Below are 15,999 nucleotides of genomic sequence, written 5' to 3'. Positions count from 1 at the left end.
CAACTCAATTCTTCAACGAATTAGAAAGAGCAATCTGCAAATTCATCTGGAATAACAAAAAACCTAGGATAGCAAAAACTCTTCTCAAGGATAAAAGAACCTCTGGAGGTATCACCATGCCTGACCTAAACCTTTACTACAGTGCAATTGCGATAAAAACTGCATGTTACTGGTATACTGACAGACAAGTAGAGCAATGGAATAGAATTGAAGACCCAGAAATGAACCCACACACCTATGGTCACTTGATCTTCAACAAGGGAGCTAAAACCATCCAGTGGAAGAAAGACAGCATTTTCAACAAATGGTGCTGGCACAACTGGTTGTTATCATGTAGAAGAATGAGAATCGATCCATACCTAGCTCCTTGTACTAAGGTCAAATCTAAGTGGATCAAGGAACTTCACATAAAACCGGAGACACTGAAACTTATAGAGGAGAAAGTGGGGGAAAGCCTTGAAGATATGGGTACAGGGGGAAAATTTCTGAATAGAACAGCAATGGCTTGTGCTGTAAGATCGAGAATTAACAAATGGGAGCTCATGAAACTCCAAAGCTTCTGCAAGGCAAAAGACACCATCAATAAGACAAAAAGACCACCAACAGATTGGGAAAGGATCTTTACCTATCTCAAATCGGATACGGCACTAATATCCAATATATATAAAGAAGACAAGAAGGTGGGCTCCAGAAAATCGAATAACCCCATTAAAAAATGGGGCTCAGAGCTGAACAAAGAATTCTCACCTGGAAATACCAAATGGGAGAGAAGCACCTGAAAAAATGTTCAACATCCTTAATCATCAGGGAAATGCAAATCAAAACAACCCTGAGATTCCACCTCACACCAGTCAGAATGGCTAAGATCAAAAATTCAGGTGACAACAGAACTTCAAGTCTCTGAAGAAAGAATTTAAAGATGATATCAGAAGATGGAAACATCTCCCATGCTCATGGATTGGCAGGATCAACATTGTAAAAATGGCTATCTTGCCAAAAGCAATCTACAGATTCAATGCAATCCCCATTAAAATTCCAACTCAATTCTTCAACGAATTAGAAAGAGCAATCTGCAAATTCATCTGGAATAACAAAAAACCTAGGATAGCAAAAACTCTTCTCAAGGATAAAAGAACCTCTGGAGGTATCACCATGCCTGACCTAAACCTTTACTACAGTGCAATTGTGATAAAAACTGCATGGTACTGGTATATTGACAGACAAGTAGACCTAGGGAATATAATTGAAGACCCAGAAATGAACCCACACACTTATGGTCACTTGATCTTCGACAAGGGAGCTAAAACCATCCAGTGGAAGAAAGACAGCATTTTCAACCAATGGTGCTGGCACAACTGGTGGTTATCAGGTAGAAGAATGCGAATTGATCCATTCCTATCTCCTCTTACTAAGGTCAAATCTGAGTGGATCAAGGAACTCCACATAAAACCGGAGACACTGTAACTTATAGAGGAGAAAGTGGCGAAAAGCCTCGAAGATATGGACACATGGGAAAAATTCCTGAATAGAACAGCAATGGCTTGTGCTGTAAGATCGAGAATTGACAAATGGGACCTCATGAAACTGCAAAGTTTCTGCAAGGCAAAAGACACCATCAATAAGACAAAAAGGCCACCAACAGGTTGGGAAAGTATCTTTACCTTTCCTAAATCACAAAGGGGACTAATATCCAGTATATATAAAGAATTCAAGATGGTGGACTCCAGAAAATCAAATAACCCCATTAAAAAATGGGGCTCAGAGCTAAACAAAAATTCTCACCTGATGAATACTGAATGCCTGAGAAGCACCTGAAAAAATGCGCAGCATCTTTAATCATCAGAGAAATGCAAATCAAAACAACCCTGAGATTCCACCTCACACCAGTCAGAATGGCTAAGATCAAAAATTCAGGTAACAGCAGAAGCTGGCGAGGATGTGGAGAACGAGGAACACTCCTTCATTGTTGGTGGGATTGCAAGCTTGTACAACCACTCTGGAAATCAGTCTGGCGGTTCCTCAGAAAATTGGACATAGTACTACCGGAGGATTCTGCAATACCTCTCCTGGGCTTATATCCAGAAAATGTCCCAACCGGTAAGAAGGACACATGCTCCACTATGTTCATAGCAGCCTTATTTATAATAGCCAGAAGCTGGAAAGAACCCAGATGCCCCTCAACAGAGGAATGGATAAAAAAAAAATGTGGTACATTCACACAATGGAGTACTACTCAACTATTAAAAAGAATGAATTTATGAAATTCCTAGGCAAATGGTTGGACCTGGAGGGCATCATCCTGAGTGAGGTAACACAATCACAAAACAACTCAAATGATATGTACTCACTGATAAGTGGATATTAGCCCAGAAACTTAGTATAGTGAGATATAAGATACAATTTGCAAAACACATGAGACTGAAGAAGAATGAAGACCAAAGTGTGGACACTTTGCCCCTTCTTAGGATTGGAAACAATCACCCATGGAAGGAGTTACAGAGACAAAGTTTGGAGCTGAGACAAAAGGATGGACTATCTAGAAACTGCCATATCCAGGGGTCCATCCCATAATTAGCCTCCAAACTCTGACACCATTGCATACACTAGCAAGCATTGGCTAAAAGGACCCAGATGTAGCTGTCTCTTGTGAGACTAGGCCAAGGCCTAGCAAACACAGAAGTGGATGCTCACAGTCAGCTATTGGATGGATCACAGGGCTCCCAATGGAGGAGCTAGAGAAAGCACCCAAGGAACTAAAGAGATCTGCAACCCTGTAGGTGCAACAACATCATGAACTAACCAGTACCCCAGAAGTCTTGACTCTAGCTGCATATGTATCAAAAGATGGCCTAGTCGGCCATCACTGGAAAGAGAGGCCCATTGGACACGCAAACTTTATATGCCCCGTACAGGGGAACGCCAGGGCCAAAAAGTGGGAATGGGTGGGTAAGGAAGTAGGGGGAGGGTATGGGGGACTTTTGGATAGCATTGGAAATGTAATTGAGGAAAATACGTAATAAAAAATTTAAAAAAAAAATTAAATAGCAATGAATTCTGGTTCTTCAATGAAGAGAAGACTATGATGCCTACTTACCTCAGTATGGCTGCTGAATGTGATGACAGAATTTATGGATGTCCTGGGACCTTTGTTTCTTCAATATCCACAGCCTCTCATAAGTTTAGCTTTGTCATTACTGTGGGAACTTGGGGCAGCTGAAATCCTTGAGGAACAACACTCATTAAAGAACTATTATTTGGATTAGTCAGTCATTAGGAAAAATCATGTGAAAACCTTTAGTACTGGGTCACATGTATTTCAACTATTTTGAGCACTTTCTTTGTTGTCTCCTTTGATTTTATCTTTTCATTCCTATTTATGGTCATAGAACACCTGACATTAAATAATATTAAGAAGTTACTTTATCTATTCCTGTGCTGCATTTGTATAGCATAATAAATACATTATCTGTTTAATACTTGTTATAATATGATAAAATTGAAAGTTCTTATGGTTAATACCATTGAAGCATTTGGTAATGTTACTTTTGCTTATTTATCTACATCTGAAAAATATATCTTCTATTGAATTGTAAGATAAATTTTGTCCTAATATATACTTCATAGAATTTTCAGTCTTCTTTGCTTGATTGAGTGAACAGTGCATTGGTTGAGCAGTGTTCAATCTCTTTGTATTTTCATAAAATTTACAGAATTCATGAAGTTAAATTAAATTTCTATGGATATATGTATTCAGAAGTATTTTATGCTTTATTCTTCATAAACACTATTAGTAACACACATTCATCAAGAGATATGTTCATGCTTAACCCATAGAGATGAGGACTTCAAGGTTTTAGCACCATGGTTAGACTTTTAAATGTTTTCTTTTATCTAGAATTTTATAATTAATAGTTCCCTTTGCTGGAAAGTTGGTTCAGAGGCCAAGACCTAGTATTTCTTTCAGAGCACAGGACATTTGTTCACTTTCTAACACATATATGGTGGATTTGTCCACCAGGACTAATGTTTTTGCTGTGCTTCTGTTTTAATATTGGTGGAATATTTAAAGCAAATTATGAAAGAAAGAAACAATAACTACCCATGGTATTTTGACTTTTGTTGATGTGATAAAATTTACTGACCAAAACCAACTACTAGTTGGAAAGGCTTGAATTTCCAGTTCTCAAATAATAATTTCAAATATGTTGAGACAGTAAGTCAAGAAGCTAATCTTACAAAATCTACACAGAAAATCAAAGATAATCTATGCTCCCCTTCTTCATTTATATAGTACCAACACCCTGGCTGTAGAATATTGACACTAACAGTGGTTACGTATTGCCACAACATTCAACAATTAAAAAAAAAAATCACTGAATGAACATGTGTGAAGTCTATCCTGTTCTAAACTATTCTTCAATAATGGCTCCTTTTCCAGGAGGATCTAGTTTGTGACATGTTAGCATTTAAAACTGGCCAGTGTACTATATGGACACTATTATTGTGGAACAGTTAAAAAGACAGAAGAATCAAGGTGAACAAGTCCAAACTCCTTTTCCAATGTCATCATCAGTATTATACACTAAACACAGCATGATCTTCTAACCAAAGCTGTAATATAAAGGTAACAGGACCATAAGTTGAAATTATCACAATTGTATCCTATACTATAGTTCTTTCATACATATTAGGAAATGTAATCAAATTCAGGAAATTGAAAGTCAGACTAAGAACCTAAATGAAGGTAGAAGGAAGAAGTTTTCTCTACAAATTATCTTTTGACTCCTATATGAGTGCTGTGGCATGTGCACACCCAACCTCCAATACCACACAGACACTCCTTCATAAAAAAAAAAAGATATATGCTACAAGCCATGAAATAATTTAATTGATTAAAGACAATATCAAGGGCAAAACTTCCTTATTTAAGTAATGAGTGAATATACTACATTGGAATTTCTTGGTCAAAGGGAAGTTTTATGGCTTTAGAAAGATCAGAAAAGAGAAATTACAGTATGTTTCCTTTATTTTTTTTAAATTTTCATGCTATATTCTACACCATGACCAAAATCAACATTTGGAGACAGGGGTCTATTTAATCATAGAGCTCATAGTTTATCATGGTGAGAAGTCTGAATAAATTTAAGGCAGAAACCTAGAGCAAAGATTATGGATCAATGTTGTTTACTTCCCTGATTTTATGGTTTGCTCAGCCAATTTTCTTATACATCCCATAACATCTGCAAGTAAGCTTAATTCCTACTCTGTCCTCTGGCCTGAGCTCTCTTACATCAAACAGTAATAAAGAAAATATTCATAGTAATAAAAGTTCAAGCTGATGGAGATGCTTTCTCAGTTGAAGTTCTCTCTCCCGAATTATCTGGTGCTCAAGCCAAGTTGATGAAAAGCTAACGACAAAAGCTACCCATGGGTGAATTGTATTCAATATTTGCATTAAAATCATTACCATAGGAATCACTAATTTGAGTTTAGAACTCACAAACTGACTAGCAATTGTGACCATATCTGGACATGTTTTATGTTGTAATGGATGATACAATGGTTTAAAAAATTAAGGACAACATATTCACATTGAGAGGAACTTCTAATGTTCTAATGTAAGTGTTGGCTCCTTGGAGAGGAGAGTCAACTCTCTTTGTTAGCTGGCTACTGATAATTGTGCATATCCCAGTTAATGATTCTATGTTAAAACACAAACAGCATGAATTGGGCTTAGTAGAAACAAAGAGAACATGAATTTGAGAGGGAAAAGTGATGGGGAATAAACAAGAAAATATTCTGTGAAGGAAATAACAGAATGGATATATGATCAAAATATATTTTATACATATGCAATATTCAAAGAATAAAAATAATGTTGATTCACCCTGAAAAATTGAAATGAATAGGAATAAATGTTTTGAAACAGAATATACTAGTCTATTCTTTACAACTTTAACACAATACCAAATATAATGTAATGCACAGCACATTTATTGGCTCTTAGTTCTTGTGGTTGGGATCTCATTATTAAATGTAAAATACATTGGCTCCTTCTTATAGGGATGGGTCTGAGCTTCCAAACTTATTTCTTAAATTTGTAGCTTATGAAATGGGAAGATTGTGTTTAGATTTTGCAGGGGCACAGTAGAGTCAACTCACTTCCCATGGCTTAATCAGCACTTAAAGGTTCCAACACTTGATATTGTGGAATCTCAGTTGCATTACATCATTAGCTTTACAGAAAACAGCTGCTTTAGTGAAAACTCTGGGCATCAGCAAAGTCAGTGTTTCCCTGGGAATAACAATGAGACTCCAAGGCTGGGCCCAAGGGCTGCTGGTCACTACAAAATCTTCAGTGTATGTGAGTGTGTGTGTGTATGTGTGTGTGTGTGTGTGTGTGTGTGTGTGTGTGTGTGTGTGTGTGCGCGCGCGCGCGCATGCGCACACACACACACACCTTTATTTTATTTTGCTATTTTATGTTATTGTTTATTTTTAATTGTTTGCCTTTTATTGTGTTTTATTTTTTTCTTGAAGGAGAGATAGAGAAAGAACATAATGAGAGATTTTTAGGGGGATGAAGAATATCTTGGAGGACTTGGAGGGAATTGGGTTTGAAGATCAAGTGGAGAACTTCCAGAGGCAGAAGTTTACACAGATGAGAAAAATACTTCAAATGGAAAATTAAGCAATAGGCTATGAGGTTGCATAAACTCTAAATTATGTGAGATCTTGAAAGACAAAGCAGATGTTGAAGTTTAGGAAACAATAAATTCTAAGAGATGATAACACTCTGAGTACAAAGGAACAATTTGTGATTCATCTCTTGCTGAAGGATGAAGTCTGTAAATATTAAAACTCCATTTCTTAATATTCTGGAGGGAGGTCTTATTTGATTAACTCCAGGGAGAAAGTAGTGAGTTTAAGACATGGAAAATACAACTTTCAGGTTTCTTTTTACAAAAAGATTGGATATTAAGAGTAAGAATTTGATAGCAGAAAGGCTTTGTTTGTATTTTTTAATTAACACATATGTTTTGTATATATGAAAGAAATTTTATACATTTCTATAAATATAGTCAGTGGACATATCAAATCCAGGCTACTACACTCACTGAATTCTCCCACTCAGATTAATCTCTCTTCTACATTCTACATTTAGGTCACTCATTTTTAATTTTTTTTATTAGATATTTTCTTCATTTACATTTCAAATGTTATCCCCTTTCCTAGTTTCCTCTCTGAAAGAAAGTCCCCTACACACTTCACCTGCCCCGCTCCCCAACCCACCCACTCCCACTTCCTGGCCCTGCATTCCCCCCTTACTGGGTCATATAATCTTCCCAAGACCAAGGGCATCTCCTCCCATTGATGGCCAACTAGGCAATCCTCTGCTACATATGCAACGAGAGACACAAACTCTGGGGGTACTGGTTAGTTCATATTGTTCCTCCTATAGGGTTGCACATCCCTTTAGCTCCTTGGGTTCTTTCTCTAGCTCATTCATTGGGGGCCCTGTGTTCCATCCAATAGATGACTGTGAGTATCCACTTTTTTATAGGTCACTCTTACGAAGCTTATAATAATAAAGCACAGGCACTTCTTCTTTTTGTCTGGCTTGCTTTAATTTCCTTAAGTTTTTCCATTGATACTCATTATTCTCAGATGATTTTCAAAGTCAATGATATTCTATTATTTTAATACAGTAGTTTTCTCTACACAAAAACATCTCATCCATCTTGAATGTGGATACCATTATGAATGTAGAAGGAAACAAGATTTCCATGGCAGGGAAGCCTGAAATTTGCAAGATTCAGAAGATCTTTCCCAATGTTATTGAATCAGAAATCAGCTGCTGGGTCTGTAGACACTAACCACCATGTGCTCAGGACTGTGGACCTTCCTGATATTCATGCAGTAATGTTGGGGTTGTAGCTTTTAAAAGTCTTCATCTGTGCTGGAATGAACTTTTTAGTGTTGAGGCTTTTTTGAGTCATCCTGCACCAATAAGTAACTCTTCAACTATACTCCCATTAGTGACCACAATACAAACTTATTGATCCACCAAGATTATTAAAAAATTACTTTGTCTGTCATGGATAACATATCTGGCATGAGTAAATGTTTGTGTGTGTGTGTGTGTGTGTGTGTGTGTTGCATATGTGTGTTGTAACAGTCCAAGAAAAGTCTCTCATCAAATATGTTGTGTGCACCTAACACATTTACAATTTTCAGTCATACATTTCTTTAAATTACATGCAGTTTCCTTATATTCAGGATTGTCATTACTCATTAATATATATATATATATATATATATATATATATATATGCACAGGTATCATTATTCTATGCTCATTTATAGGTTTTGTTAATATTACTATTGTTAAATTAAATTACTATTGTTAAATTAAATTACTATTGTTAAATTAAATTACTATTGTTAATTATTATATTAAAATAAGACCTGCATATTCCCACAATTTTTAGTACAAAACAAGAATTGGTAAATTGCATATGCTATGCTACCACATATCTCATATGTAAGAAAAACTCTAAAAGTGATTTAGATGAAAGGAAGTAGGAGTTTGACAAAAAGATCTATTAGGAGTTAGTTATTTATAATAACACTGAGAAACTAAAGCATATTTAAAAGTAAAACATCTGAGCTTCTGTTTACAATGGGGTAAATGCAAAAAAAACCCACATGAAAAAAAATTTGAAGGATTCAATAAATGGAATAAACGTGTTGAATTTTGATGCTTAAAATATGCTAATTTATAATATATAAATAAGCAAATTATTTTATTTATTTACACACAAAATTATAAATCCTAGATTAATATAATAGAAGGTTCATTATACCAATTACCAATTTGTATCTTGAGTAACAAAGAAATACCTTGTGCATCAGGCCATAGCTAAGAAAGATCAGGAGCACTGAAATAATATCCAAGCAAAGCCTAAGCTTTATTTCATAATCAGCTAGTGGATTTGCATAAATATTCACATATAGCTTGTCAATATAAATAGGAGAGATGTGTGAGTAAGAGTTTGTTCACCCACATTCATCGTGAAGAACTCCTAAGCATCTATAAGGGACATAGCAAGTAATATGTCCACTCATGGAAATCCAGATAGGGTGGGGAAAAATAACTGAATTCAATCCAAAATATTGTTTTCTTTTCAAAGCCATCACAGTACAGATAGACCTGAGAAGGAATTTTTTTAAGTGCCCGTTTCATTATTGTCCTGGAAGAGTTCTCTGGATTTAATAAAGTAGCCCAGATTTTGTAAATAACAAAGGGGATAGGTCCCTAACATGGTGGGTTAACCTGCTTTTAAAAAATAGAAGAATTTTATGCCTGAGTGAAAAAAAAAAACATCTAAAATCATAGCCAGAAACAAAACAAAAACAAAAACAAAAACAAAAACAAAGTGGATCTTATTAGGCTTTATGTTCATTTGGGATTAGTAAAAGAAATATTTATGCTGAGTCCCTTGAAATCCAGCCACTATGGCATAATTCTATCAAATGAATCTACATCCAAAGAGGATAATGTATTATACAATGGAAGCTATCCTTCCAACGTGCTTCCTTAAAGCTTCCTTCATGTCTCTGTTCCTCAGGCTGTAGATAAAAGGGTTCAGCATCTGAGTGACAATAGAGTACATTACTGAAGCAACGGCTGTTTTCCTGGGAGATTCAGTAACTGCAGAGCTAATGTACACTCCTAAGCCTGTCCCATAAAACAAGGAAACTACTGACAGGTGAGAGCCACACGTGGAAAATGCTTTATGCCTTCCTTGCCTTGATGGAATTTTCAAAACAGAGGAGACAATTTCAGTATAAGAAAGAAATATTCCAAAGAAAGGAATACCACCAAACATGAAAGCTGAGATATAAATCAAAATATTATTTATGAGAGTATCTGAGCAGGCAAGCTTTATGATCTGAGCAAGTTCACAGAAGAAGTGTGGGATTTCAACCTCTGTGCAGAAATTCAGATGCAGCACCATGAGACTGAGCAGTAGTGCATTGACAGCACTAATAGCCAAGGAAACTACAATAAGTATACTACAGAAGCATGAGTTCATGATGACTGTGTACCTCAGAGGGTGGCAAATGGCCACATAGCGGTCATAGGCCATTGCTGCAAGCAAGCAATTTTCTAATCCAGCAAAAAGCAAGACAAAGCAAGCCTGAGTGAGGCAACCTGAGTAAGTTATTCTGTGATCCGGTGTTTGGATGTTCAAGAGCATCTTTGGGACTGTAGTTGAGCTTATACAGATATCAGCCACAGATAGATTGGAGAGAAAAAAGTACATGGGGGTATGGAGATGGCACTCAGCACTGATGGTCAGGGTTATAATTAGGTTCCCCAGAAATGTGACCAGGTACATAAACAGGAACAGTCCGAAAATAATGGGCTGTAACTCTGGATCATCTGAAAGGCCCAAGAGCAGAAATTCTATTGCATCTGTTTGATTGGTGGATTCCATGTTAATTAGGAGACTTGTGGAGAAAAACAGACATTAAGACATAAAAAAGATTTCCTAAGAATATTTAATTATAGAAAAATATTATAATTAGAATTAATTCTCAATCTTGTCCTTCCTCTATTTCCTATCATATCATCCCTTTTGCTTTTTGTCTGCTCTCTTCTTTACTATGTTAGATATTTTGAATGCTTTCTCTTTTCTATCATGGAAACACTAGATAATAATTATATAAAACATTGTTTATGAAAGATTATTCTCAAAATTCTGAATCTAGCTCCCCAAATCAAACAAAATGACTTACAGCATATAGATGAATAGAATTAATATCAAACTTTCCATAATTAATATTAACTTATGTCCCATTATTCTTTGTGTAAGTAAAACATGAAGTTACTATATACAATTTTGCATCATAATATGATCTTTAATATATTTAATATATTTAATATAATCTTTAATATGTTATTTCAAGAATCTTCAAAAGAAGGGCTTAATATGTGAGGCACCTATCATTATAATTTTCTAATTATTAATGACATAGAAATGATATACTATCTTGAATGTTCATAATAGTAAGGGAATAATGTTTAGAAAATAAAATTGTAATCGAGAAGTCTTGAATTTATAATCTCATGTTCAATGTAAGAATCATGGACTATAAATCTACTTTAGAAGCCAGTATATATAGAAGACAAAAATCCTGAAAATATTTATATAAATTAACAATACTATAATTCCTCACATGCATATAATGAAATACATAGATATTAAGTTAAATTAATCAGTAGTTAGGAACACAAATTACCAAATCTAAGGCTGATGTGATGGCTTAGCAGATACATGTAAAGTTTGACATCCAGAGTTTGAACTCTGTGATCCAAATGGTGTAAGTGGAAAATCAGCTCCCAAAGGTTGATTTCTAACCACCAAATGTACACTATTGCAGATACCTACATACACACGTTCACACACATACATAAACACATAAATACATTCAAACATATGAATAAAGAAAAGCAAATTAAATGAGAGTAACAAAACAGACTAGAGTAAAATAATTTTAAATTATGTTTATAGAATATTTTAATAGACATTAAGATATCCCAAGTTGTTATCAATATGTGTTAAACCATAACATACATCATGATTAAAAATATTTGATCATCATTAGTCAAGAAATTAAAACATATTACTATCTAGCATTTGGTATTAATAAAGAAAAGAATGCATCTGCATTGTACCTGTCTTTAATGATATATATCCCATATCTGAGCAGCATCTTAAAACTGAAGTTGATAGTTATTACTCTTCCAAGACTCTAATATTCAATATATCACCGTCCCACACATATATAAATGAGGTAGCATAAACATATATAAAACATATTATATTTTACTGGACAATAAATTATTCCAAAATGGCAAAATTAAATATACTTATTTTGAATTGTGATACTCTACCTTGTGCATTTTATATAATCTTTGAATAATTTCAAAAAAAAGCAAATAAGGTGGTTGTATCCATATCAGACATGATTTCCTCATCATCCTCAAAGCACACAAACCAAAACTTGCAAAATATATGTTCTGCAAATAGATAGTATAATACAGACACTTAAATATTACAATGCACTTCATATAGGCTATTGAAATTTTTGATCTGATGAATATAATGTAGAAAAAGATGGAGAATTATAGAAGATTCTTTAAAACTACAAAAGAATAGGCTGCAATACAAAAGTGGTTATAGTTTCAGTATATGATATTATCAGAATGTAATTACTCAAATAAATGGTGGCAGCAGAAGATAAGCAAAGTCTTTTAGGTTACCTGGGAACTAGTGCTAAGTAGTGGCACACAGCTCTTTCTGGACTTTCAAATAGAATTAGAGAAACTGTTCTTTTGTAAACACAGGGATTCCAGAGAGCACTTTTTCTTGCTGTTCAGTAATAATTATTACTGAGTCTAGTGCCAGTGTTGTACCTACTTAACTGGAAAAGATAGTTGAGTGATGATAACAAGTTTATTATTATATGTAGTGCTGGTGGCCCACAGGGCTTTGGTTTGTGAAGGTTCTCATTAGATAGTGCCCTCTCTATTTGGCTCTCAGCTGGCTACAGGAGATCACAAGTCCTTAAGGAGATAACATTCTGAGGAACAAACTCTTGCTGATTAGCTCACAAAAACAGGATAAGAAGAAACTGTTTTCTTCCATTCTCTGGTATTTTTTTTTAATATAGTCATGAAAAGTATCTTGCATATCTCAGCAAATTTTGGTCGTATCATTAAGGGACAGCTTATTTTGATAATATACTTAATACTAGAAGTTTGGAGAGAATGCAAGCTTGATGTAATTATAATTTCAAAATGTAAATAAAATAATTAAAATATATCTTTAGATGTGTGTCTTACTAATATGAATGGATAGAAAATATACTGACTACACAAATAAAAAAGGGATGATATGGTCTAATAATACACATAGATTATGGCAAATAGATGGGCCATCTATGTTATATTCAACAACTTCTAAAGTATGATGAGTAATCATAAAAAGATGGTCATTTTATTCTTAATATGTGATTTACCAGTGATTGCTGTGCATAAAAATAACACATAGTTGTACTGTAACATTTAATAATCATAATCCATAAAATACATAAGTTAGCATGTTACAGAAGCATCGTATATAAAAACATATATACAATATAACTAAACAACACCAACTATAATGATTCAAAATTTAAAAGTAGCACTTCTGCCAAGAAAGTAGGTAGGACAAACTACAGATCTTCACCTCTCACTCCATTCTTCCAAATCTAATTTCCTGGTCTCAACCCCAGCTCTGCAACAGAACATCTGTGGCAGGCACTCCACCATGACACTTCATTTCAGATAGATCTCACAGATCTACACATTCTAAATTCCTTTCCCCAACCCATTGTTTGTCCCACCTCTTACTCCAGAAGGCATTCCCTGGGAAGTGATAGAATACTGTGTAAGGAAGCAGGTATGTTAGTTGCAGATCTTAAATTCTCTGTTCTTCAATTAATCCTCCAGTCTCACCTGCTGTTCTGCACCAGAGCATCTACTGCAGCCTTCATTCCCTCCTGAACACGTCTCTTGTTTATCATACAGATTTTCTCCTCCAGATTTCTTCTGCCAATGCATTATTTGTCCCTAACACCAGTATCCACTCCTTGGAAACCCACATGCCACCATGGGCAGGGAAGCACAAAGGGTAATTATAGATTGCCACTTCTTCCTCCATTCATCCAAGTCATCCCTAGTGTCATTCCTGTATCTACAGCAGATCTTCTGAAGCCCCAGCTAACTCTCTGCCACCATTATAAGGGGTCTAACAAGACAGATTCTGGTGGAACACCATGCATTTTTCACTCTTGATAAGCTACTCTACTATCCTCATCCCATAAATGTTTCAAAGTCTTTGGTCCCAATATCCAGAAATATATATTATTGTGAACCCTGAGTGACCACTCTTATCAGGATCCCAGACAATTTTTCTACTCACAATACCCATCTAACACATTCTTCTCATAATCAGACATACAACAGAAACTAAGAACCAAAATACACACACCTCCAAACACAAAAACAAAAACAATATCAGGTATCAGCACCTAGAATTGCAATCTTCTGAATTCCCAGATGCCTAGATTCCAGCATAAAAACATAATCAGTGATAGCCAAGACTATATGTTTATAGGAGATCCCAGCAACTCTACCACAGCAGAGCCTGAATATGCCAACATAGCAGAAGCCTAAATAAAAGATCTTTAAAAGCCTTTGTATATATGGTAGAAGTCATTAAAAAGGAAAATGAATTAATTTCTTAAAGAAATCCTGATCCACTGGAGTTCTGTTTAAGAAATCACCTCCCCTCCCCAACCAATGTGAATGAGTTCCAATTCCTTCCTACTTTATCTTCTACTAAATTCAGTGTACCTGGTTTGATGTAGAGGTCTTTAATCCACTTGGTCTTGGGCTTTGGGCAAGGTGATAAGTATGGATCTATTTTCATTTTTCTACATAGCAACTGCCAATTAGACTGGCAACATTTAACTGAAGATGCTTTCTTTTTTTCTACTTCATATTTTTGGCTTCCTTATCAAAGATCAAGTGTCCATAATTGTTTGATTTTATTTCTGGTCTTCAAAACTACTTGATTGATCAACCTGTCTGTCTCTGTCCCAATTCCATTCAGTTTTTTTTAGTATTGCTGTACTGTATAGCTTGAGGTCAGGGATGGTGATTCCCCCAGAAGTTCTTTTATTAAGAATTGTTTTCCCTATACCAGACTTTTTGTTTTTCCATATTAAATTGGATAATTGCACTTTCCATGCATTAAAAGAATTCCATTGGTATTTTTGTGGGGATTGTAGTGATTTACAGATTGCTTTTGGTAGAATGGCCATTTTTATTATGTTAATCATACCAATTCATAAGCATGGATTTTGGCTTTTCTCCAAGAACCATCTTTTGATTTTCTTGATTCTTTGTATCCTTCTCTTTGCTTTTGTTTGTTTGATTTCTGCCTTGAGATTAACTATTTCCTGTTGCCTATTCCTAGTGGAGGGATTTGCTTCTTTATGTTCTAAGTCTTTCCGGTATGCTGTTAAGTTGCTAGTATACGATTTCTCCAATTTCTTTAAGATGGCCCTTAATGCTATGATTTTTTTTTTTCTTAGTACTGTTTTCATTGTGTCCCAGGAGTTTGGGTATGTTGTTTCATCATCTCCATTGAAGTAAAGGAAAATTTTAATTTCTTTATTTCTTCCCTGACCAAGTCTATTATTGAGGAGAGAGCTGTTCAGTTTCCATGGGTATGTGGTTTTTCAATTGTTTTTGTTGTTATTGAACTTTAGCATTGGTCCATGGTGATCTGATAGGATGCATGGGATTATTTCAACTTTCTTAAATCCATTGAGGCTTGATTTGTGGCAGATTATATGGTCAGTTTTGGAGAAGGTTTCATGAGGTACTTAGAAAAAGGTATATTCATTTGTTTTAGGATAAAATGTTCTGTATTTATCTGTTAAATGCATTTGGATCAAGTAGTTTTACTGTGTCTCTGTTTAGTTTCTGTTTCAATGACCTGTCTTTATTATCTTCCTTAGGTATATCCCTAAATGTGTTTTTATTTTAGTTTATTATGAATGGGAGATTGTTCATGATCTATAGGTTTGTTGTTGGTGTTTAGAAAAGCTACTGATTTGTGTGAATTCATACAGTTTTCTGCAGTGTTGCTGAAATTGTTTATCATTCCTAGATGTTTTCTGATGGATTTCTTGGTGTTTTTAATGTATAATGTCATACTATTTACGTAAAGGGATAGTATGACTTTTTTTTTCTTATTTTTATCCCCATAAATTTCTCTCCTTGCCTTATTGCTACAGATATTATTTCAAAATCTATACTAGATAGGATAGTGGACATCCTTGTCTCAACACTGACTTCAGTCAGATTCCTGCAAT

The 15,999-nt window shown here is 34.9% G+C and overlaps 1 protein-coding gene across 1 annotated transcript; it reads right to left on the bottom strand.

Annotated features, from left to right (window-relative positions):
- Nucleotides 1–9,566: 9,566 nt before the first annotated feature.
- Nucleotides 9,567–10,508, bottom strand: Olfr845 (olfactory receptor 845). The gene has a single exon (NM_207145.2). The coding sequence runs from the start codon at nucleotides 10,503–10,505 to the stop codon at nucleotides 9,567–9,569; it is 939 nt and encodes a 312-aa protein (NP_997028.1). The 5' UTR covers nucleotides 10,506–10,508.
- Between the last annotated feature and the right edge of the window lie 5,491 nt (nucleotides 10,509–15,999).

This window comes from Mus musculus, chromosome 9 (assembly GCF_000001635.26).
Source record: "Mus musculus strain C57BL/6J chromosome 9, GRCm38.p6 C57BL/6J".
In the NCBI taxonomy this organism is placed as follows: Eukaryota; Metazoa; Chordata; class Mammalia; order Rodentia; family Muridae; genus Mus; species Mus musculus.
Note: the sequence above shows the minus strand (reverse complement) of the source record. Positions and strands in the feature narration are given on the sequence as shown.

Excerpts from the sequence above, each read along its gene's own strand:
- Olfr845 (NM_207145.2), bottom strand. The coding sequence starts at position 10,505 with ATGGAATCCACCAATCAAACAGATGCAATAGAATTTCTGCTCTTGGGC.